Raw genomic sequence first — 25,553 nt, forward strand, 5'->3', positions numbered from 1 at the left:
AAATCAAATCAAACAAGCTGATCTATTCAACCAAAATAGCACTAAAACTAGAAATTACAAATTTCATTCTTTGAACAGCAGCGCCGGCGAAGTGAGCATGAGAGGCGAAGCAGTGGCGCCGGCGAAGTGAGCATGGGAGGCGAAGCAGCGGCGCCGGCGAGGTGAGGTGTGCAAGGCGAAGCAGCGGCGCCAGCGGTCTTGCTCGAGGCTGAGGGAGAGAATGGGAGGTAGCTTCGGCTTGAGAGAGAATGACTGAGTGAGAGCATTGAGAGGGTGAGGACTTGAGAGAATGGGTCTGAGGGATTTAGGGGAAAAGAGAGTATTTATAGTTAGGGTTTTTTTTTTTTTTTTTTAATATTATATATATGGGTCGAGTCGGACCGGGTACCCGCAGGTCGGGTTCATTTTGCCATCCCTAGTTTTTCACTTTCTACGTCACTGCATTACAGCACTTTTTATGTCACTGCATTACAACACTGAAGCTTTGCTATGTTCTAAGGAGAATGGTAACTAAAGTGAAAGAATAGGAGGCATACAGGAGGTTTTTTTATATATTCTCTGCTGTCCTAGCCATTTTTGTTTGGCTCAAGAATTTTTTTGGGTAGCTGCTAGTAGGCACTAAAATAGCGATTAAAACTTTATTTACCAATGGGGTAATGCTGCAAAACGAGTGCTTATTTTTGCTATGGAGATTGGTGTTGATCCCGTGGAGTTTGAAGGTGATTCAAATGTTAAAAGTCATGAAATTATGAAAACTGCCACTATGTTCTACTCTATATGGCAACATAATCATTAGTGAAACTCAAGTCTTTGTACAACGTTTTACCACTCGTTTGTATCATGCACAATGCAAAGGACACGCATGCTTTAACTGGAACTTGGAAGAGCTAAGGAAGGTAATGATCTACTTGTCTGGATGGAAGAGTTCCCTCGAGATCTTTCTTTCTGTATCTAATCCTGTTGTTTTAACAAAATTTGGACAAAGTTTGGCTTCAAACATATTTGGTGTCTTGAGCTCCAACCATCAATAAAAAGATGACGTTAATCCATATCATCATGTGCATTGCACATGATTCACTTAACCAAATGAGTCTATGTATATTGCACATGACAAAACACGTCATATTCCTGGTTGGAGCCAAACATTTTCCATAAACTTCAATTTGCCTTGCTTCTCCAAATATAATAAAATAATAAAATCCACTACGCAAAAATGGACTTTATTTTTTATATATAGCAATTCTGAAATGAAGAATTTGTTATAGATGCACTAATATAGGTATAATTACACTATTAAACAAAAACAAAATATTCATTGATAATTTCTTAATTCTAATGATTTATTCAACATGCAGAGTCTCTATTATTGTCCTTTTTTATTATTCTTCAACAAAAAGTAAGAACTTATGGTTTTCAATTTGACCCTCCAATACAATTCTTGAACCCTTCCATTGATCATGCGTAAAATCCCGATTTAACAACCTTAGCCATACCAATGGATATGACCAATGGAGTTGAAAATACCAGGAATGCAACTAACCCAACTAAACCAGTGAAACCCAAGGGTTTTAAGAAAACCTATAAACCAGACGGCTGAACTGGATTGAACCAACATCACCTTATATTTTGAACGTCCAACAGCAACACCAATAAACTACATGAGACACTATATTTTCTCTTGTTAAAAAACCCGTGGATGAACAATCAACTAATTAAACAAGTCATACAAGAACCTGTCCCTTGTCTGGGACAAGCTCCAGTATGATTTTTTATTCTTCAAACAGCTAGAGAGAATGGGCAATCAAAGATCATTAGCTTATGTTTGAATAAAGGATCTGCATGTTTTCGCACACTTACTAACAATATTAATCATACAAACTGTACATGTAGCATTCATAAAAGCAAGAATACAGCTTTTGCATATTGTTTCTTCCATCAGAATGTTTAGCTTAAATAATTTTTGAAAAAATAAACAGCAAATAACCAGTACTTAACATCGCCTCCAACATAAATGAGACAGACCTAATGGTCACCATAACTGAGACAAACCTAAAATGCTACCATCAGAGAGCATATTACAGTCACAATATCTTGTTCTCATCGTCAATACCACCTTGACATTACATCATACATAACTCAGATTCTTTTTTTGGAGGTTGGGAGGGGGAAAGGCAGGGGAGGGTTGGGGAGGGGAGGGCAAGGGGGATTTGGGGATATAGAGAGGCAGTGCTTACCTATGGTTTACGAGGCAGCAGTGGCGAACTACTGCGGCTGCTGTTGCTACTGCTTCTTCCTTTAATGGGCCTACACATAAGCAAGCTTCCATTAGAACAAACCCAAATATAAATGAAAGCATGAAATATTTAAAGCTGCAAATATATATATATATATATATACTTAAGAGGATAGATGGGGATCCAATGTAGATCCAACTTTCTATTCAATAGTGGGATCCAGACGGTCCGGGGGGACCACCATGGCTCCTCTCTTCTCAAGAATCCATACATCCCTTATCAGTATATGGACAGCTATCTCTCGAGCACTGGTTTAGGTTCGGCCTCAATGGGAAAATAAAACGGAGCACCTCACAACTCTTCATAGACCAAGAACTACAATATCAATATATATATATATATATATCAACAAGGAACCTAATATGATATGTGTTAAAGGAATCAAGTCACTTCAGGCAAAATCAATAGAGGAGAGACATGCAAAAACAAAGCCAAGTACTCCTCCCAGCATAATCTTAGAAATTAATTTCTACAAATAACCTAGTTAGGAAATTGTTAGTCTATTAACTAACTAGAGGTTTGGCATGCACCATGTGTGAGCACCATGACTCACAAAATTTCTTTATTAAATTTATTTGAGTTGCTAATTCCCTTCTCCACAATTTTGGGTCCTAACAAGATCCCACTGCCAAGAAAATCTTGGAAAGTGGGAGATATAAATAACTTGAAATAACAAAAATCCAAATCCAAATTATTGTCTATACAACTTTTTCCTCAAAAGTTGAGATGAAACAGACTTCTACTATCTTCCATTAATTTGGGGATAATGGAAAAGGGAAAACATCTTCACACCAAAAAAAAAACCCTTTTCACACCGAACGCAGCTGGTTTTCCATATTAATATAGATTTAGCTCGCATATACTACATTTTCTCTCCTACCAGGGTTCAACAATATCCCACCGAGACCGGTTAGAGGAAATTCAATATTTCTATTCATGTGACTTCTGACTGCACCAGTGCCACCTTAAGTTTATGTAATCTGCTTCTTAAGAAACAAGTACTGACGTAAAATGTCAAAAAGGAGAAAAGGCTAAAATCTCAAATTATTTAGCTGCAACAAACTGTAACCTCAACTATATGGCAATGGTTGCCTAGTTATGATACTTGTTAATTCTGTTCACCCAAAATGATGCCACCTAAGGATTTTGTTGGCTATCTCTAAAGGGATTATAATCAAGTACAATAAGATAAGCACACCAGCAATAATCTTTTTTGTGGAAAACTGGACAATAAAATCATTCCATTTTTTTTTTTACCTGGCTTTTGGTGGCAGACATACATTATTTGGTGTGAGAGTCATCACAAATCAGGCATTACCACAACACAATGATTTCACATGAAGATATAAAAAATAGTTCACTGCATAAAATATTTGAAATATTACGGCTGAACTACCTCCGATGCTCTAAATGAAATGATTTGATATTTGCATAAAAATTAAGAAATGTCTCCTCGAAGTATAAAATGCAGTATTATAAAAAACATGTGACATCAACAGCAAGAAGAGAAACTACAAATGTGCAGAGATTTATGAAACCAAGGGAATCAATACACAGCTTTGCCAATAAGGTGAGACCAAGGGAATCAATACCTATGATATATCCACAAAATTCCAAACAGTCTAGCAAAGCACTCTGGATTCATGCAACTGAATGCAAGTTATACAGTCCACAAGAAATGGTAGAACAGACATTATGATTTAGCAGTGAAGGTTATATACTGAAAATGCCAGTTAAGTCGACTCAAACCAAGATGATGACAACATAACACTGCAAAAGCAGTAAACCATGAATTAACCAACCTGAAGTTTCCCAAGTTGTAGCCTGTTCATGTTATCATCATCATTAGTGCTTATTTATTGAACTAAAAAGTACAAACCAAAATCTAAAGCCAGCCTTATCGCCTAAAATATCCTCTAATGCATTTTTGAAACTCAAATGCCAACTCAACTTCCATCTCCTCATGGAAAGCAACAGCTTGCTCCCTCATGTGTATTTTATAGAATTTAAAACTACCTCTTCGGTAGTAGGAAATTTTCATTGAGCTCCTTTTCTCCAGTGATATCCATTTCTTTGAATTCTATAAATTTCCCAACTTAATGTTATATAACTGAAAAAACTCCCACTTAAATATTTTTCCCAAGTGCAACCACCAAAATATTTTACCTTCTCCATATCACATTGAGAGTCCCATTTGGAAATCAAAATTCTCAAGGGAACAAGCATTTAATAGTTTGGAGTTTAACTTCCACCATCAAGACAATACACGCGTAAGTACTTTGCAATAGTTCTGGAGTATAAATATTGATATGAACTTAAAAATAGATGTTACTGAAAATGATAATTTGATCTGGGGGTGGGGGACACAACAAAGACATTTTCATCTTGGACTCATCACATGAAAATTGAAGGAATGTCATCTTGCAAGCTCGTATACCTTGCGCATAAGAATGAAATTCATCATGTTGAAATCCCATGTTTGGATAAAGAGATGGGGGCAGAGGAGAGGAGAGGAGAGCGGCCAAATATATAAAATTATGTTATGACCACGAACCCATATCCTCTTCTCTCCCCATAAAAGTAAGTAGTAAATTTATTTTTCTTCATTGCAAAGTTACACAAATCTATGTTATGACCCGCTATCCGCTTTGTTGTTTCTGGTTATGATGGAGGTTTTTAGTAAGATGATGAAAAGAGTTGAAGCTGCCAGTTTACTTTGAGGTTTTAGGGCAGATGGTAGAAGGGGTATGTGTCTCACATATTTTGTTTGCAGATGACACAATTCTATTTTGTGATGCAGATGAGGAGCAGATTCTGCATGTTCGGATGCTCCTTCTTTGTTTCCAGGCTGTGACAGGTTTAAAGGTTAATGCTTTGAAGAGTGAGATGGTTCCCATTGGGAAGGTTCCTAATATTCATGTCTTGGCAGAGATCTTGGGTTGCCGGATTGGGTCTTTGCCTATGACCTATCTTGGTATGCCACTGGGGGCGTCCCACAAGTCCTCTACTATTTCAAATCCTATATTGGAGAAAATTGAGTGTAAGTTGGCTGGTTGGAAGAAGATGTATTTGTCAAAAGGTAGAAGATTGATATTGCTTAAGAGTACATTATCTAATCTTCTAACTTACTTTTTATCTCTTTTTACAATCCCTACGCATGTCGCCAATAAGATTGAGAGGTTGCAAAGGGATTTTTTGTGGAGGGATTCCAAGACACATCGAGATAAGGTGTGTGCTCCTTTGGAAAATGGTGGGTTAGGAGTAAGGAAATTAACTACTCTCAATAAAGCCTTACTAGGAAAATGGTTATGGTGGTTTGGGGTTGAGGAGACAAGACTTTGGAGAAGGGTAGTAGCTCTAAAGTTTGGGGAAGCATGGGGGGGTTGGACTTCCAAGCTAGATAGAGGGGTACATGGGTGTGGTTTGTGGAGAAGTATCCGTATGGGCTGGGAAGCTTTTAGTAAAAATATTCAGCTTGAGGTAGGGGTGGGGGATAGAGTGAAGCTTTGGACAGATCAATGGTGTGGGAACTCTCCACTTAAATTGACCTATCCGGTTGTGTATGGGATTGCCTCCAATAAAGGGGCATCAGTGGCCTCTTCTCTTGAACAGTTAGGGAGAGAGGAACGAAGAAGCTGAGATATTCATTTCATTCGGAGACCAAATGATTGGGAAATGGGTGAGGTGGATGCATTTCTTCGTACTTTGGGCTCTAATTTACCTCCAACTGAGAATGGAGACCGTATGCGATGGAAGTTGACAAAGAATGGAAATTTTGATATCCGCTCGTTTTATAATAAGTTAATGAGGACCCGTGCCCATTATTTTTCCTTGGAAAAGTGTTTGGAAGGTTAAGGCCCCTCGGTGTGTTTCCTTCTTTGTGTGGACTGCTGTATGGGATAAAATCCTTACAGGTGACAATTTGAGGGGTAGAGGGTTGGACTTTGTTTACTGGTGCATTATGTGTCGTCGTAATGGTGAAACGGTGGATCATTTGCTATTGCATTGTGGTAGGGCTTACCGGTTGTGGAGTTTGGTGTTTAGATCTTTTGGGATTTCTTGGGTCTTGCCAAGATTAGTTGCGGATACTCTCTTTGGTTAGTGGGATTGGTTTGAGAAGCATTTGTCTAGTATTTGGAATTTAGCTCCGATATGCTTAATGTGTTGTTTGTGGAGGGAGCAAAATAGGAGGACGTTTGAGGACATGGATAGTTTCGATGATCAGCTATTGTCTTCTTTCAGTGGCTCCCTTTTTGATTGGTCTAGGGCTTGGGGACTCACCTCTAGTGATTCTCTCCCTATGTTCCTTAGCTCCCTTCTTTGTAATTAGTATCTTTTCTTTCTTTTTTTATCATCTTTTTCTGTACCTTTTACCTCTGCCTTATGTTTTTTTGCATGAGGTAGTATTTTTGAATATACATCTTTATTACTTATCAAAAAAAAAAGTTACACAAATGCCTGGTGAGTTTTGAATATATGATCTCACCCTCCATCCCAGGGGCAAAGGAAGAGCCATCCAAGCTAAAACCCCATTAGAAGAGAAATAAAATGTACTTCGATGAATAGAAGTGAAACCATTCACAGATAGAAATTACCTTCTCGGGCTACGACTCCTTGATCTCCGAGGTAACTGTTATAATTAGAAAGAATAAGCAATGTAAGGTATCTAGTAGGAGGAATTCTCTTTCTTAAATAAATAAATAAATAACAGACACAAACCTTGCGTGGACTAGGTGATCCAGAGTAGGATGAGGAGCGCCCACGTCTTCCGATTGGTGCACGACCTCTATTGTAAACACCACCCCCACAGAGAAAGGCATGCTTAAGTTAAAAAGTAATACAAACTAACAATACAAATCGAATTAACAAAGGGAAATAGCATTTTGCAGAACTCAACAACATACTGAGCCTATTACAAATTTGAAGAAAGAGAGGGGGTGCAATGAAATTGAAGCCAACATAACATTGCAACTCAAGTTCAGAACCTACATAGTCTTTATGTAAGATGCAAAAATCAAGGTGACATCATGAGAACGACGAGCATGATAGAACTTATAAACAACACTAAATTGAAGACAGGTGGAGTTGTAGAGTCTTGCCCTTGTATATACCAGTATTGTCAAACAAGATAATGAACATTTCATAGCTATGTTAAAACCTATAGACATCCAATACATTCTATCTGTCACCCAAGCCACATAAAGGGCTTAAAGAAATTACTTCAACCCACAATGAACAGCAATATTTACAAGGCACCTCGCAACGCATATTGAACAGCATTCCATATAGCACTACTACAATTTCTACCAAAATGTCCCCTGCTACAACCCACAAGTACACCACCCATCTAGGCATCAACCACATAAAAATCCCCACTACTTCTCATGTATGCATACAAAGAAATTTGCTGGCACGCGCTCAAATGAAGCAATTCTACAAGTAACATCAGAGCTCTGCAACTTTGAGACCCATATTAAAAAAAATTCATAAACCTAATTCCCATCCTACTGAAATAAATCCAACATATATATAAAGCAAATAAAAGAGAGCTGACACAATTCAGATTTCGGACAACTAGAAAACCAGATCAATCATGCTTAGGATTAGAAACAATTTAGAAAAGTTACCTCCGTGGAGAAGCTGATCGTGAACGTGAGCGGGCAGTTCTACGAATAGGAGGAGTACGCCTACGACCAATAGGAGACCTTCTAAGAGGACTACGAGCTCGTCTTGGGGGTGAACTGAACGAAAACAAAGGTCATAAGGTCATATTCAAGTTGCAAGAAGATAAACATATAAACAGATGTGTCTAAGAATGTGTGTATCACAAAATTAGTATATGAATAACTCCCTAGAGTTTTGAAGGGCCCCAGAAAAGCCAAAGGAAAATATAGCAGATAATCAAAAGTAATAAGTCTCATACAATGCTTACCATAGCTTCTAATATAAATTAAAACCCTAACCCTAAAAATCAAATTAGAAGAGCTTTATAAAAGCATGAAGACAAATAAATATTAAATGTCAAAAAGATCTCTAACAAAAAGGGAAAGATGCACATTATGTCAAGTAAAGGTTGAGTGTATACGTCAAACATGGGGACAGAAGCATCCACAAGGCAATTGTTACTAGGGAAGTAACCTAAACATAAAAAACTAATTATTTATTTCAAGGCTAGTATTAACTATCTTAATAAGATTTGTTCAGATTTCATCTCAAAAGTAAAAATAATAAGATTTCTTTTTTACAAAAATGCAAAAGACTATGTACAAAGAAATAGAGACTCAATAAACATAGGAATGAAATCTCTATTTGTGAGTCCCCAAGCACGTGCCCAATCAAACAAGGTGCTAAAAAAATAAGCTAAGAGCTGGTCCCTTGTCTTTGCCAATCCTCAAACGTATGTCTATTCCTCTCTTGCCAAATAATCCACATCAAACACAACGGAACCAAATTCCAAGGTCCCAACAACTGCTTTCCCCATCCAATTCCACCACCCAAACAAAGATCTATCACTCTCTTTTGTAGGACACAAGATTCCAAAAGATAAAAAAACAAAGGGCCACAATTGATAAGCTTCCGTAAAATGAATCAGAAGGTGATCCCCCCCCTCCCCCCCCCCCCCCACTACACCGGCAAGAGATTTTTTTAAATTACAAATTATATATCTAAACTGTAAGTTTATATTATTTTCGCGCAATTACTAATTTAGTTAAGTAAAATATATTCTAGAAGAATCAAGGGACTGAGTGACATCTCCTTCACCCATTTAACAATGTGTGGAAGTTGAGGTTATGGACACAATCCCTATCCTCTCTCTCCCCCCCTTTTTTTAATTATTTGTTTGATAAGTAAATAAAGATTTTATTGAAGCGAAGACTACTTCATGTACATGGGAATGAACATAAAAGGAGTCTAAAGAATTACAAAACTTCCATCAGCAACAAATCTTATTTTGTGATGCCTCTAGGGAACAGTTGCTGTCCATAAGATTGGCGTTGTCTTGTTTTCAAGCTTTTACGGGTTTGAAGGTTAATGTTGGGAAAAGCGCGATTGTCCCTATTGGGGAGGTGAATAATCTAGTTGCTTTGGCTAGTATTCTTCAATGTAGAGTGGGGAGTTTGCCTATGAAATATTTGGGGATGCCGTTGGAAACTCCTTTTAAGACTACTTCGATTTGGAATCCTATTTTGGAGAAGATGGAGAAGAATCTATCAAGGTGGAAGCAGCTCTATTTATTTATTTTTTTTGATAAGTAATAAGATATATTGATATCAAAAGGGAAACACCCTAGTACACAGGGAGTGAACAAGGAGCCAAACAGATCAAACACAAAAATTGCAAAAATCTAGGAAAACAAAAAGAGAAGGGAAAGATTTGTTTTGCAAAACAAACAACCAATCCAACAAAGTTCTAAAAAGGAAAAGCTTAAGGTCCGGAATAGATCTCTCAGAATCTTTGAAACAAAGACTATTCCTCTCCCTCTAAAGACACCACATTAAGCCATGAGGGACGATGGACCATATATAACCATTTCGATGACGACCAAAGCTGCCTTGCCAGCACCCTAACAGCCCCAAAACAGTAAGAGGCATAACCCAAGATACTCCAAATAAACCCAAAACCATAGACCAGAGATCCATAGCAACGGGATGGAGGAACAGATGGTCAACTGATTCAGCATTACTCTTGCACATGTAGCACCAATCCAAAATCCACACCTTCCTTTTTCGCAAATTATCAATCGTCAAGCATTTCCCTCAGCTCTATTTATCTAAGGGTGGTAGGCTTACACTACTAAGAAGTACTCTTTCAAGTCTCCCAACGTACTTTTTATCTCTCTTTACTATTCCTAAAATTGTGGCTACTAGAATGGAAAGTATTCAAAGGAGTTTTCTCTGGGGGGTCTTCTAAGGGGAGTTTCAAATATCCTTTGGTGGCTTGGAAAAAGGTGTGTTTACCCGTCAAATTGGGTGGTTTGAGGATAAAAAATGTGGTGTCATTTAATCAAGCTTTATTAGGGAAATGGTTGTAGCATTATGAGCATGAAGTTACCCATCTTTGGCAGAGAGTTATCTTCACAAAATATGGTGAGGGCCAAGGGGGGTGGTGTACGAAAGTGTGCAGGAGGACTCATAGATGTGGCCTTTGGAAAAGCATTCATGAAGGACGGGAAAGTTTCTCTAAGCACCTATCTTTTGTAGTAGGTGAAGGCACTCATATCCGCTTCTGGCATGATAGGTGGATTGGGGATAACACCCTAAAAGATCTCTATCCTAAGCTCTATGGGTGTTCAACTGCCAAAGATGCTTGCATCTCTGAGGTTTTGTGGATTCTGGAAGGAGGTATTTGTAGAGTGTGGGATTTAAGGTTTTATAGAGCTTTTGAAAATTGGGAACTAGCTGCATCTTATTCTCTCCTTCAGTTTATCCAACCTCATATTCCTCGAGGTGATAGGAGGGATACTCTTTGTTGGTGGCTCAAAGGTTTATCCGGAAGGAGGTAATTGTAGAGTGTGGGATTTAAGATTTTATAGAGCTTTTGAAAATTGGGAACTAGTTGCATCCTATTCTCTCCTTCAGTTTATCCAACCTCGTATTCCTCGAGGTGATAGGAGGGATACTCTTTGTTGGATAATCTCATGCTTAGGGGTCGCCCTTTGGTAAATCGGTGTTGTATGTGTTGTTGTGATGGGGAGTCAGTAGACCATCTTCTTTTTCATTGTCCTATTGCACATACCTTATGGACCTTCATGCTTCAAGCTTTTGGTATTCATTGGGTTATGCTAGGATCGGTGGAGGGTTTGTTATCTTGTTGGCATCAGTGGCTTGGGAAACATTACTTGCATTTTTGGAATTTGATTCCAGGGTGTTTAATGTGGATTGTTTGGTTGGAACAAAATCGCCGCTTCTTTGAGAACTTGGAGAAAACGGAGGATGAGTTAAAGGTTTTATGCCAGCACAATCTTTTTGAGTGATCTCGTTGTTGGGGCTTTACTGATTTTTCGTCTCCTTCAAAGTTTATGTTTTCCCTTAGATTATCTTTCTGATTTTCCCTCTCTTTTGTTTTGTTGTTTGTGTTTTCTGTTCCTTGTTGTTCATCATTATGAACAACTTGTACTTTTCATTTTTTTTCTCATTAATAATAGTTCTCTGATTACCTATCAAAAAAAAAAAAGTTATGCACCCAAAGGGTTTTGAATCGACAACCTTAGCACCTCCAATAATGAGAAATCACCAAGGTGACTACAATAATGAATACTCAGATCATGATTAGCCTAACAATGTAATCAATGACATTGTCTACATGGGCAGTACAGAATGTGCTCACAGCTGCTAAAATACTATGAATAGTTCTATCAATTCCAGGAACACCATAATTTCATTCAGTGTTACACCTCTTCATGGGTTACCATCACTCAAAACAAAGCATTTAAATATAATTTAGAAGTATAATTACCGGCGCCTTGGAGGAAGTGGAGAACGTCTGCGAACAGGACTGCCACGCATCCTTCTGAAGGAGGCCATATGGTAATCAGTTGAATGCTATCAAAATCAGAAAAGACATCAAACCAGAAAATTAGTTATTTGTAGTGAACCTTGCAGGGGATCTATTGCGTCTTGGTGAAGTTGAGGAACGACCGCGGCCAGGAGATGTTGGCCTCCTCCTTGGAGGTGTATCACCACGGCGATAAGGAGAATCCAATCTACGACGAACAGGAGAATCTGGACGACGACGTGGAGGAGAATCTGGTGGTCGTCTAGGAGATCCACCCCTTCGAGTAATAGGGGATCTCCTTCGAGGTGAGGTAGCGGGCTTCCGACGGGGAGAAACTAATGTCATTAAAAATAAAACTCTATTAGAAAATACAGCACAAAATGTATAATGTACCACTCCATGAAACAAGTGTAAGGGATATACGTTCTCTTTGTCGCTTTGGTCCATCCTTCTCACCATCAGCATTAACATTATCAGTTTTGGGCACATCTCTTTTTGGTGCACTGGCAATGGCTTTTAGGGGAGGCGACAGCTTCTGTCTTGGGGGTAATGTGAACCTCGCTTGAACCACATTCCCATCAATTTGTGCCTGCATGAAGAAAATAAGAAACACTGATTTCCCAACATGATTTGTTTTCATCATACCAAAGAATTCCACTCCAACGCTACATTCTATTTTATGGTTTTACAAACCCACCCCCACCCCCCACCAAAAAGAAAAAAACCTACACCATCCATGAATAGTTGTGCTTTTTCAGCATCCACTCTTGTCTTGAACTCCACATATCCATATCCTCTTGGGATATTGACCTGCAAACATGAAACAAGCTTCAAATCCCTATGCCTGGCCAAATGGCCCCAAGACCATGATATGACATCTATAATGAACTTACAGCGCGATCCATTGCTAGCTCCACATTTACAACTTCACCAAAGTTACCTACAGAGTACAATTCACAGGCAAGAATATTAAGAAGCACTAATTAGAAAACCAACACATGGAAACCTTAGCTTATAAAATACCTTACAGCCAATAAGTAACAAGTTCCTTGTTCAATAATTACTTATTCAAGTGAAGCTCTTTACTTTACATTTCCAATGACCAAAAATCAGTTGGTCAATTATTTAAATATTTCCTTCACTTATTCTATATTTTTGACAACATTTGACCAGTAACCTGCTTGCACATTGAAGTGATGATGGAAGAACCTGTTAAACATATCAAGAAGGGTTTAAGATATTCAGGTTAGTGATGCAACAGCCTGTTTTTAAGATTTTACCCAGAAAATCAAACTTAACAGGGTTTTTCATAATTTTTTGTCAGTTTAATTACTAGCTAAGAATCAACCAAAAATTACAGAATGCTGTAGAATTTTTTATTAGTTTTATTACCGTATGATTTCATCACAATACTTTCCTAGATTTATGTCAATCAGGAGCTAGCTACTCAGGACAATGCTCAGCCATGAAGCAACTTAATATTGAAGAAAAACAGCTGTTTCCAGATTGCAGCTGATGCATTTAAAATAACTTATTAGCTATCCCAGGAGTTTTTGATAGAACTCTGAGAATAGCCATGGGAAGAAATCTTGGCCATAGAAGTATGTAACTTCCAACCTATTGGTAATGACAAATAAATTTGAAAGATGAGTTTGCTTTGAAATTTTTGAACATGGAATCCCCTTTCCATCACCTTCTCACTCTCTTCCTATCTGAATTCTAATCTTCCGTCTACTATCTTCTTTATTGATAAAGTAGGGAACTATCATAGTTGACAAACTTGCTCTAAAACTACCATTTTGCACCTAGCTGGTCATTTTGATCATCTGGATGTATGGCTTCACAATACCCACTAAGCAATCTATATTTTCATCCTTCTTAAGTAAAAGTTCTTTGATAGCAACTCCAAAAAATTATCAAAACTTGTACTCAAGTGAGTTCAATGACACATTTATCAAAAAATTTAAGATGCTATCCACTTCCATGACAGCATACTAGTGACTGGACATATAAAGTTAAAATTAATAGGGAAAAAATGGAGAATTTTATGCCTTCATTGTCATACGAAAGCCTAGCACAACAGCAATCAATTACAATGCCTTTAACGTCATGTTAAACTACTAGAAGCATGGATTATTAGAATTCCAAATCAGAAAATGACTAGTGTTGTTAAAAAAAAATAAAAAAAAATAAAAAACCAAAAAAAGTGATGTTTGCAGACATTATTTTTCCATGCAGACTCTATTTATAATTCTATAAACTTCATAGCTTTAGATATGCGAATTTTGCAGCTAAAAAAACTGACAGGTGTTAATCATCATCAAACAAGTAATAAACTTACTGAATATTTCTTTTAAATGGCCTTCATTCACATTCCTGCTTAGTTTCTCAATGTGAAGAACAAGCGACTCTCGAATAGGAGAAGCTTTCCTGAAATCAAAAATTATAAATTAATACAAGCACAAAACACAGTAGTATTTACTAAAAAGAACTGAGCCTAACACATGCATTAACTATAGATAAACTTAGGTTCAATTCTTTAAGTGCAATTTATTAGGTTACTTAAATTCAAACACAAAATTGCATTGAATTTAATTCTCCTTGGGAAAGTTAACCCTATTTATTTTGTATTGGTCAATGCAGCTATTTGTTTGAATTAAATGGGGAACCTAATGTATTGCACCTAAAGAACTGTATCCAAATTTTTCTTATAACTATATATACAAACATTATTGAGGGAGCTTCCTTTCACCCAACCTTATCCTAACCCTACCCAAAACGGATAGGCCAAATCTTTCATGTTAAAATTGTAATTTTGACCAACACCTAGCACTCTGAATGAACTTTGCACATTACAAAACCCTTCAAACCCTGAACAGCCCCCTAGATCTCAATGAACGTCATATTCTTACAAGGGAAGGTCCATTACCAAATGGTTGCTATATTCCAGAATATTAACAATATCACTCTAACCAGCACATGTAAAAGTTATAGGTCAAACAGCACTGGATGAAAATGAAGTATGCTAAATTTGAAAATCTAATATGCAAAGGATTTCATGGGGCACACATAGGGAAGGAAACAAAAAACTGGGAACAAAACATCAGACACATGGGCATAAGATACTAAAGAATATTAACTTGGCATGCATATCCCTGGGTAAAAAAAAATGAATTTATAAAATGATGATCAGAAGATTTGTTTGATATTTTGACATAAAAATATTTATCTTTCCATAGCTGGAGTATGCTCTGCATTGAAGTTCTGGTATTTACTAGATACCATCATATATATGAAGATACAGTCGCTCACAGATAAAAACATCTTGACCCCCATCTATATATTATGCCAACTCTAGCTTCGTTAACTAAAACCTTTTATTATGCAGAATAAATCCCTCACAAGTATGCCTAAAAAATAAATGAATCACCAAAAAAAAAGTATGAATTTTTTCTTCCTACAGCAGGAGTATGATGAAAATTTTCTTCCTACAGAAGGGGTATGCTTTGAGTTGAGACTGCTAATTGTAATAAGTTTCATCATATAAATATATACATAATGAAAACATCTTGTCCTTTATCAACAGATTATGCTAGATTTCAAATTCATTCCCTTGATATCTTCAGTATAAATCAACTCTTAAGGTAACAGCCAAAGCATTAAAAGAATGAAATGAAAAATTAGTTGACAAGTTCCAATCAAAAAACACACATTCAACCAAATTCAATTTTTAAAATAAGTTTAATAAAAATAAGAAGTTCAAAGTAATTTTCACCTTGGGGGTGGAGAAGTTCTTTTAGATTGTGAAGGTGGAGTGCGACCTCTCCTAGCTACTTCAGCAGGACTGTGAAGATGAAAACGCAAGAACAAAGTAACATTAAAATAACAAAAAAAAAAAAACATAGAAATGTGTATTCCTTACAACTAAAATAAACAAAAGTTCATAAAAATCAATGGGTTGGAAAAACTATCTGCATTGCTTCAGAAAAATTGCAGGCAAAACCCCTGTAAACTAGAGACCCAAACTCTCCTTTTCCAACAATCAACTCACCTACTTTGTAATTTTAGTTCTTGCTGCTAACCCCAAACATGCTTCTCACTTTTACTATACATTATGACAAACATTCAACTTATGCTGTCTGCTTTCAAAAACTCAAATATTCATATCATAACTTAAAAATCCAACTTTCAAATGTCTCTTCATACAATTCCTCAGCAAACAAATGGAGCGAATGTCCGTTTTTAATGATAATCATGCACCAGGTGGGTCTTAAACCAACGACCTCACTCTCCATCTACAATGGCAAAATATTAATTCTACAAACCAAACAAATTATCAACTTTTTGCTACTTTGATGCCTACAAAACCTATCAATAGCCATAAAAATTAACAAATTTAAAATTCCTTCATATTAGACCACGTTTGTACGTAGAGGAAACTAAAAAATAGCTGAATAAAACAACTTCAAAAGCTGATTTCAGCAAATTCAAGGAGTTTTTCTTTCAAAGAATCTAGGTTTAGTAACGTTCTTACACTTTCTTGGTAACCAAACAACACAGAGACCGAAAACCATAGCAGATCAAATTTTCAATTTTTGCTACTTTGATGACAACAAAAACTATCAATAACCATAAAAATAACAAAAATTTTAAATTAGGCAAAACCTAGTCTGCGAATTCCTTAGCTGATTTCAGCAAATTTCCAAAAAAATTTGCGTTCAAAGAATCAGAATTTAGTAATTTTCTTTAACACTTTCTTAGCAACCAAACAACAGAGAAACCGAAAACCGTAGCAGATCATATTCGAAAACGAGGAACAGTAAAAGTACCTTTTCTTGGGAGGAGGTGCGCTAGGGCTGCGAGAACTGGCGCTTCGGGAGGGAGAGGAAGAGGAGGAGAAGGACCTGGAGCGAGATCTAGAGCGAGAGAGAGAGCGCGAGCGAGAGACGGAGCGCGAGCGAGAGCTGGAGCGAGAGCGAGAGTCGGAGCCGGAGTAAGACCGGGAGCGAGAGGACGAGCCCGACGCGGACCCTGACGGCGGCGACCGGCGGCCTCCTCGGCTTGGCTTCGCCATGGCGCTGATTGGGTTTGAGAGTGAGTGAGTGAGATAGAGAGAGGTCGAACCCTAGATAAACCCCAGAGAGAGAGATATTGATTGATAGGGGTAACAAAGTCTTTTTTTACTGGTTCGTGCGCGCTGGTTAGTGTGCTTTATCTATGGGCTTGGGGTTGGGCCATATTTGAAACATTTTGACCCATACCCAACCTACATGCTAAAAAATTATAATAATCAATAATTAAATTCTATTTGAAATTATATTATTTGAGTTAATTTTATTTGAGTTAATTTGATAGAATGGTTTGCTGGCTTTTTTTTTCCTCAATATTCTCATTTTACAAACATATTCGTTATATGGCCTAAACGAAATATGAGTGCGTTTGTTTAAACGGTTGAAAATTTGTGTTTTGAATTTGAAATGAGTATTTATAAAAAAGTTATAAAAAATTGTAGTTACAAAATAAAATTTTGGGTTTTAAAAATAATCTTTTAATCTTCCGAAACGCCTAATCAAATAGACCTTATATTAGTTATGTAGTCTTATTTGGAACAATTAACTCAAGAATCAAAGAGAATTTCTAAATGGTTCAAATATTGAGGATTACTCTTCAAACTTCATAAGCAAAATCAAGGCACAAAATGGGGTGAATTATATGTTATTTGTATAGAGTAAGACACAAGCACATATAAGTATGGATACACTTTAAGTGAGGAAATTAAGATGGAAAAGGTAAGGTTGACATCTTTCAATGAGCTTCAAGCTTTGGAATCCAAATAGATCAATGAGTAGTTGACTCCCTTAGTGCTTGTTTGGCTGACATGTTTACATTTGATGTCTGCGTTTTTTCAGTCTCTCTTTTTTCTTTTTTTCTTTTTTTTTTTTATGCATTTTCAGCTCTTTTTTACTGTAGTAGCACTATAGCAGCTGCTGTTTAATGAACAATAGCCGCAATAGTTGACTTTTCAACACAAATTTCACTGTTCACGGACCCACAAATTTCACTTTTCAGCAACTTTTTCATTAAAAATGGATCCCACGATACTATTCACACATTTAAAAATTATTTTATTATAGTGTTTTTCAGTTTTCAGTTTTCAGCTGTATCCAAACGGGCCCTTAGTGTGCATGAAACCCAATAATCCAATCAATCTAACCACTTAATCCAGTATGAACTATGAAGGCAATGGTTGGTTTTTCAAGGGTTGTAGAGTTGGACTAGGTTGAGGGGTTTTTTTTTCACAAGATGTTAGTCTAGTTTTGAGTTTGTATTTTTCACAACCCCATTAATCAAAACCAAATTGGGTTGAAGAACTTTCTCTATTATTATTTTTTTACCATTCTTTCTACTTGAATGAACTTGTTTTTCCTTACTCATGCATCAAATAATTGAAATCTATATTTTTACATATAAGATTTTTCTATAACATGTATATAAATTTAGATTTCAAGTATATAATTTTTTAACTATTAATGATATAATTTGATCAACAATCCAACTTGGCTCACAAATGTCTGAAACATAAGAAAAAGACAATAGTGATCCATTGGGGTATGGTCAACAAGAGTTTTTTTTTTTTTTTTTGTTGGCATTTAGCATCATTTGTGGGGCATTTTAGTAGTTGTCAAGTTTGCAAAATTATTTAGCAAACTAGCATCTCAAGACTCTAAAATTCAAGTTCAAAGAAGGAACTCGAGTCTCTAAGACTCAAGTTGCAAGTGGTGGCAATCTGACGTGGAAAAAGTCCATGTGGAACTCAAGTCTTTAAGACTCGAGTTCATGCGTTCTCTAGATCATCTATTCTTCTTCTTCTTCTTATGTTCTTCTTCTTCCTTTATTCTTCTTCAAGTCTACTTCTTTGGATCTGCGTTCTCCAGACCGTGTTGCCTTTGCTCTTCTTCTTCTTCTTCGGATATGTGTTCTCCCGATCAAGTTTTGTCTTTGTTCTTCTTCTTTTTTCTTTGAATCTAGTTCTTCTTCTTCCCTCTTCAGATTTACTTCTATAGAACCCTAGTCTAAGAAACTCAAGTTCCACGTGGAGAAATTGTTTCATGCTAGCACTAGAACTCGAGTTTGTCACCAAACTCGAGTCTCAAAGACTCAAGATACTAGTTTCCTAAATATTTTCAAAAACATGCTTTCTAATGAAATGCTCTCTAAAATTATGCTAGATGGCAAATAACCCCTAGTCGACAGAGGGCCTTCCAATGCTTAAGCTAGTACTTGAGCCTTTCAAAGGATAGTTAGGAGATATAGTTTTTATGGTTACTATTTAGAGGTTTTCTTTTGAACATTACAGCCTACTTCATCCTAAACTGAGGTGATGCATCATAATTATTCTCATCAATTATTGTGAGATTGAACTCTCAAGAATTTACAAGTACTAAATTTTGAAATTATCAACGGCCGAACATAGCCTTGTAAATCCAAAAGCTATAATATATTATAAACTACAATATATTTTATATAGTCAAAATATGCATGATAACATTTTTTTTAGAACTTAAAACAACTCAAACACTAAATTAATTAAATTCACAAAGCTCAACCTGACTTGTCTCTTTTTAATAAACCACAATAGGATTTAAATTTATAGTGTCTACTCAATGTTGATTACTTTTTACTCAAGACACCAATTGACTTCTTTTTTATTTATTTTTATCACTTTTTTCTTAGTGTAAGACTACAATTTTTTTTTTTTTTTTGGATAATTACACTTTACCCACCTGTGGTTTGCCTCTAATTTGACTTGTCTACCCGTGATTTCAATTTTGACACTTTACCCACCTGTGATTCTCTTCGTTAGTAATCCGTAACCCACCTCTATTAAAAAAGATGGGTAAATAAGTCTTTTTACACTCATTTTATGTTTCTCTCCTTCCAAAACAAGAAATAAAAAAATAAAAAATAAATAAAAAAGAGAAAAACAAGATTAAATTATGGTATTGGTTTCTCATCATTCATAAACATGAAGAACATACACCCAGAAAACTAATACAAATCAAATGAAGCAAAACCATGAGAGAGAGAGTTCTTCGTCTTCTTCCTTATACTTATTTTTTGTGCCTGAACTAAGAAATTTACTAAAATCAAAGCATAACTCAATTTACAACATGACAAAAGGGAGGATCAACAATTTCCAGCACTTAATTTCTAAAGTTTTGATTTTCAACATCTAAGATCTCACTCACACAAAGCCACTATATGTACACTGGCAGCACCCAAGGGGAGGATCGACAAAGCTTGACCAAGGGAATAGAGATATGAGAGAGGAAGGTTTCAAAGCCAAACAACAAACCCACCAGAAAAAATCAGAACATCGTGAACAGTAGAATAAAAATTACTTGATTTGCAGGTATAATAGAAGTAAAGTGAAACAGATCAAATGGCGGCGCATTCTTCTTAGTCAGATCGAGTGGTGATGGAGGTCAGATCAAACGATGATGGCTTGGATTTGGAGGGGATGGAGGTTAGATCGAATGGCAACACATTCTCCTTGGTCTGATCGAACGACGGTGGAGGTCAGATCAAACGGCGGTGGCTTGGATTCGGAGGGGATGGAGGTCAAATTGAATGGCAACGCATTCTCCTTGGTCATATCAAATGGCGATGGAGGTCAGATCAAATAGTGATGGCTTGGATTCAGAGGGGATGGAGGTTAGATCAAACAACGATGGCTTGGATTCGGAGGGGATGGAGGTCAGATCGAACGACGACACATTCTCTACCCTTGTCTCCCAACTTCGTTCATCTCTCCAATCCCAACTCTAATTTGAACTTCTAGGATGACCCTTTTGACTATAATAGACCCTTTCTTTGAATTATCTGTAATTATCCCTTTGTTTTTTGTTTTGTTTTTTTTTTAACTAAAACTTTAAAGTATCTAAGCACAGTAATTTGTAACAAGCTTAGAATGCTGAAAATTTGCACGCGTGAATGGGAGTGTGTTTTGGAAGACAGAGAAGTGTTTGATCTATTTTGGGTTTTGTTTTTGAGAAAAAAATGTGTTAGATCAAATACTTCTTTATCTTCCAAAACACACTCCCATTCACGGATTACTAATGGAGGGAATCACAGAGGTGGGTTACGGATTACTGACGGAGGGAATCATAGGTGAGTAAAGTGTCAAAATTGAAACTACGGGTAGATAAGTCAAATTAGAGGTAAACCATAGGTGGGTAAAGTGTAATTATCCTTTTTTTTTTTTTTTTTATTGCTTTACTAACCTTTTTTTCTTTTTATAAATTATGTAAATTTAAATATCAATTAATTTTTTTTAAATATATGGTAGGATTTTTTTAAATAGTGTTTTTTTATAAGAACAAAGTTTGGCAACAAACTTGATTGTAGCTTGCATTTAATAACTTTTTATTGGATATAAATTTTGACAAATCTATCATTAGATTACATTTTCTTCTTATTCTCTATGTTTGTAAAATTTCGAAAAGAGCAAAGATTATTAATTATGTCATCAATTAAATGTTTAAATTTCAAGTTATTAAGTCTAAAATTATGCATAGAAAATAAGTTTTATAGATCTTTTTTTGTTTTGTTTTGAGAATCAAGTTTTATAGATTCAATAGTAAATAAAAGTTGCTTAAAACAAAATTTTATATGTTCTTTAAAAACATAAAGAGCATGCATTCCAGCAATTAAATTTTTAAAATACGTAATTATGTTAATTTTTTAGGTTCGGTTGACGGGTTCGACATTTGTTAACAAATAATTTAGCAAAATTTTAATATCATTTTTATAAAAAATATAAAAATCTATCAAAAGAATTAATAATTTTTTTATTTTCTCATAAAAAATTTTTAAAAAATAGTTTTTAAATCAATACCCTTAAATTTAAGGGCACCCCAAAACGCTTCTATTTCTCACCTCCCCCTTTTCTCTGACTGACTCTTGCACGCACTCCCCCTCTCTTTCGTCTCTTGACCTCTCGGTCTTTCTTCTCTTCTCTCAATCAAAGTCTCATCAGACAAACGCTCTATCTCTCTCTCTCTTTCGTCTCTTGGCCTCTCGGTTTTCTTCTCTCAATCAAAGTCTCATTCACAGCCTTCATCATGGTAAATTCTCTTTCCTCTCTCTTGCACCGTACGAAGCTTCTTGATTTCAAGTTGAATTTTTCTTTATTCAAGATTTTTGGGTGATCCTGTTGTTTTATTATCTATATGTACGTACGGGTTTCGTTGTTTTATTCTATATAATATATATATATGGATCTGCTGCTACTTTTTTGGGGTTCATAGTGATGATAGATAGCTATGGCTTTCCCAGACGACCTGCTTTATTGCTCATATTTCTCTTATCACGAACTTACCAAGCTTCTGGCTAAGTATTGGCACTTGTTTCTATTAGGTTCTATTGCTAAATGGGTTTAATTTTTTTTTTTTATTAGGTTCTATTACAGCCAGACCCGTTTCTTAATGAACTCACCAGCATGTTTGAGCACAGCACTGAGAAGGGCTCTGTTTGGGTTACTCTTAAACGATGTTTGTATAATCTGCATCCCATTGTTTTTCTCTTTTGTTTCTTTTTCCAATTGGGCTGATGGGTTTTGTGGTGTTATGTCTAGTATTCTGATCTGTGATTTTCATGCTTGCAATGTTTTAGCATCTTTAAAGTCTAAGGTACAGAAGAATAAAATGACAACTGCTGGTGATGCAATTGAGTATAGATGCCTTATCCGTGCTACTGATGGGAAAAAGACGATTTCTACTTCGGTATGCGTCTTTTGGCCCCCTTATACTCATTGCATCCCCTTCTGTTCTTTAGCTTAGTTATTTAAGTTATATAGTTAAGAGCTGGGCATTTTTTTGAACTGGGTAATGTATGGTTTATTTGTTTGTTTTTTGGTCGTACACAAATGGGCATTTGTTGTGTGAATTGAGCGTACGTTAGATATGAGATCTGAATGATTAATATGCCTCATTTATTGTTTCATGTGATTTGATTATCCAATCTTATATGTTTTTTACACTGGCATTTGAAAATTTTGGTACCTTAGGATTGGTAGTGGTAGGGCCTTTTTATTTGTTGAGACTTTTGTCTGAAACATCAAATTTTCAGGAAAAAGTTAGCATTATGGTGGAGCACATCAATTCATTCAATTGAGAGCAACTTTGGTGGTAATTTTTCTCCCTTACTTTGAGAATTAGAAAGTTTTGGGAGATGGTTCAATATGTTAAATGGAGAGTCATAAGAATTAGTTAGATAAAACATATACTTCTTGATCTATCAATTGGTTGATTGATGAGAGGAATATACACGAGTCTTTGGCTATGGATGTTTTGGATGTGATACAGGAAGTCAGGAACTGTGGTCAGCTCTTCGAACACGCATATAAAGTTCCACATACTTAAGCAAGACAATAGTTATTCAGACGAGAGCCATACAAAACACAACTAAGTAAGGGATAGCTGAGATGGCTTGGTTTAACTAATGAAATAACCAAATATGTAGGAGGCTATAAAGCCCACTAACATGATTGTCATTATTGTTCGACCACTCCATTTGTCCTTCAATTGCAGTTTCCTTTTTGTATCATTCATCTGTTTGGGAGAATGGAGTTGAGGTCATTTTGTGTGGTCTGCAATAAGTCTTACTTTATTTGGACCTTGAACCCATGCTGAGTCCCAAATATTTTGTTGGACTAGATGGTTTTTCTATGTAAAGCTTTGAGAGTCCATTCTTTAGTTTATAATTGGAAGAAGCTTTGATTGGATACATGATTAGATTAAGATTAAAATAAGCTAGGATTCAGAAGTCATCCCAAGGGGAAGCACAACCAATTAGGTATCACAACTCATTAAGTGTAGGTCTCTAGTTTGTCACCCCTTCTTCCATTGGGGCCAAAACTAGCTTATTAAAAAGAGAAAAAGGAAGGTAAGATTTACTTTTACCAATGTTATCCTCATATTGTGCGCCAACTTGTACAGTGGGGCACCATGCCAAGTTTGAGCTTCAGCATAGCTAGACTATCAACAATTGACTTTGCCAAAATTAACTCTGGCCTCATCAACATTTGAGAACCTGCTTAGGCACATAATATCAAGTGTCCTAAAATCGAAACCATATTATTAAATATGTAGGTGGGAATGGTATCCCGTTGTAGCAGATATGGCAACCATCTTAATGCCCTTTTCTTTCTTGGTTAGATATTTGACAACAAGAAGGAGTCATCCCAAAAAGTCTTTTGCCTCTTGACTTATCAAAAAACAAAAGGTTGTTTTGCCTCTTTTGCTTGATTAAATGGAAGTAGCTCTGAATTAAGGATGTTCAAGGTACCATAATTTCCTTGTTGATGTAGCCATGATTCTTGATTGCACTAGTGAATGCACCAGCAAAAGAAATGGTTGTGTAGTTGTGTGTGTGTATATATATTATAGGTTAATGAAGTGTACATATTTCTGAGAAAATTCCAAGCTCTTTTTAAGGGTGTTCTTATGCAACTATCCTCAAGCCTCCTCCTTCTCCCTTGCAAGTATAATTGCTTCGGAAATTTAGGTGTGACTGCCTGTTTCCTAGGTTTTACTTTTTTATTCATCTTTCAGTTTTTCTCTCAAGATCAATTTCACTTAGGTGTGAGATTAATTTCAAATTATTTTCTAATATTTTTGGTGGAAGATGGCTTTCTTTCTGTGCTTGGCTAACGATATTATTTGAAAAGGTTGGAGCAAAGGATCATCAGCGCTTCCAAGCTTCTTACGCAACTATCCTCAAGGCCCACATGACAGCTTTAAAGAAGAGGGAGAGAAAGGATAAGAAAAAGGGTGCAGAGGGTGATAAGAAAGAAGGGGGTGTGAAGAAGACCAACAGGGTGTAAATAAGTCCCTTTTTATTGTGTAGGCTCCTCTTTTTTGAATAGGAATAAAAAAGAAAAAAAGAAGAAATATTTCAACTTTTGAAAAAAAATGCAGGAATTGAAGTATATGAGATTTTGTTAATTGCCCTTGTTTTGGATGCTTCCTTTTTAATTGATGACATTCTTGTGATTGGGTAGAATTTGTTGGTGAGCCCTGTTACATTCTTCCTCTGTATGTATGGGGGCAAAGAGTGAGATTTTGAGATGATTAATTCTATTTCAAAGATCTAGTTGAAAATTTTTGAGAGAATGTAACTTGGAAACACTTTATGACATTTTGACTTTAGCCCTGTTTGTTACAAGGTAGAATGAATTTGTGTTAGAATTTAGATTGATGGGTAAAAATATGATTGGTGTACAATATAGTTGGTTGTATGGTTACATGAGTTACATCACATCATGGTATATAATTGAAAAGAATGTCTGGATATGTCTCCTCTCCTTTTCAAGAAGTTAGGCGTTAGTATGTTGCATCACGATCTTCTCCTCCAATGCCGTATTTGCATCTTGTCTTTTTGGAAATATGCCTTTGAGAACTTGAGCTTAGAGCAATCACATTAGTGCTTTTGTAATAGAAAAATGGCCCCATTTTAGGTAATTAAACTCAAAATTCACCAACATCGGATCATATCATGTAAATTTACTTTGAAATTATTCATTTTGATTATTATTTTTTAATATTTTGAGAATGAAGTAGATAATCTTTGGAGTGTTTTATAAAGTGAGTATATAAAATAAAAAAAGTTGGATATTATGCTAAAACAAATCCAAAAAAAAAAATAATAATAATAACAATAATTTATAAGCAACGGCCTCTCCAAAAGCTCACTTTTCAAGAT

General features: G+C 36.0%; 2 protein-coding genes across 5 annotated transcripts; one reads left to right on the forward strand and one right to left on the reverse strand.

Annotated features, from left to right (window-relative positions):
- Positions 1–1,865: 1,865 nt before the first annotated feature.
- On the reverse strand, positions 1,866–16,950 carry LOC112001699 (serine/arginine-rich splicing factor SR45). Of its 3 annotated transcripts, none has more exons than XM_024033887.2 (12): positions 16,619–16,950; positions 15,565–15,633; positions 14,131–14,219; positions 12,683–12,729; positions 12,519–12,599; positions 12,213–12,378; positions 11,890–12,124; positions 11,751–11,801; positions 7,922–8,035; positions 7,014–7,080; positions 6,890–6,924; positions 1,866–2,304 (listed from the first exon to the last, which is right to left on the reverse strand). In XM_024033887.2, the coding sequence occupies exons 1-12, from the start codon at positions 16,861–16,863 to the stop codon at positions 2,235–2,237; spliced, it is 1,269 nt and encodes a 422-aa protein (XP_023889655.1). In that variant the 5' UTR covers positions 16,864–16,950; the 3' UTR covers positions 1,866–2,234. The 3 variants fall into 3 exon arrangements, with proteins under 3 accessions (XP_023889655.1, XP_023889647.1, XP_065618490.1); XM_024033879.2 differs by having other exon boundaries at positions 11,751–11,804; positions 16,619–16,948; XM_065762418.1 differs by lacking the exon at positions 1,866–2,304 and adding an exon at positions 3,576–3,654 and having other exon boundaries at positions 11,751–11,804; positions 16,619–16,949.
- Positions 16,951–21,715: 4,765 nt separating this feature from the next.
- Positions 21,716–25,043, forward strand: LOC112001822 (signal recognition particle 14 kDa protein). 2 transcript variants are annotated; one of them, XM_024034000.2, is made up of 4 exons: positions 21,716–21,916; positions 22,249–22,342; positions 22,464–22,573; positions 24,520–25,043. In XM_024034000.2, exons 1-4 carry the CDS (start codon positions 21,914–21,916, stop codon positions 24,673–24,675), a joined length of 363 nt encoding a protein of 120 aa, XP_023889768.1. In that variant the 5' UTR covers positions 21,716–21,913; the 3' UTR covers positions 24,676–25,043. The 2 variants fall into 2 exon arrangements, with proteins under 2 accessions (XP_023889768.1, XP_023889772.1); XM_024034004.2 differs by lacking the exon at positions 21,716–21,916 and having other exon boundaries at positions 22,249–22,346.
- The last annotated feature ends 510 nt before the right edge of the window (positions 25,044–25,553 follow it).

Source organism: Quercus suber, unplaced genomic scaffold (genome assembly GCF_002906115.3).
Source record: "Quercus suber isolate HL8 unplaced genomic scaffold, Cork oak 2.0 scaffold_457, whole genome shotgun sequence".
NCBI classification, from domain to species: domain Eukaryota; kingdom Viridiplantae; phylum Streptophyta; class Magnoliopsida; order Fagales; family Fagaceae; genus Quercus; species Quercus suber.

Coding starts and splice junctions, on each gene's coding strand:
- LOC112001699 (XM_024033879.2), bottom strand. CDS start 16,863: ATGGCGAAGCCAAGCCGAGGAGGCCGCCGGTCGCCGCCGTCAGGGTCC. Junction 12,125..12,212: donor ACCAAAGCGACAAAGAGAAC/GTATATCCCTTA, acceptor TAATGACATTAG/TTTCTCCCCGTCGGAAGCCC. Junction 6,925..7,013: donor GATCACCTAGTCCACGCAAG/GTTTGTGTCTGT, acceptor TAATTATAACAG/TTACCTCGGAGATCAAGGAG.
- LOC112001822 (XM_024034000.2), top strand. Junction 22,343..22,463: donor TTGGGTTACTCTTAAACGAT/GTTTGTATAATC, acceptor GCAATGTTTTAG/CATCTTTAAAGTCTAAGGTA. Junction 22,574..24,519: donor AAAAGACGATTTCTACTTCG/GTATGCGTCTTT, acceptor TTATTTGAAAAG/GTTGGAGCAAAGGATCATCA.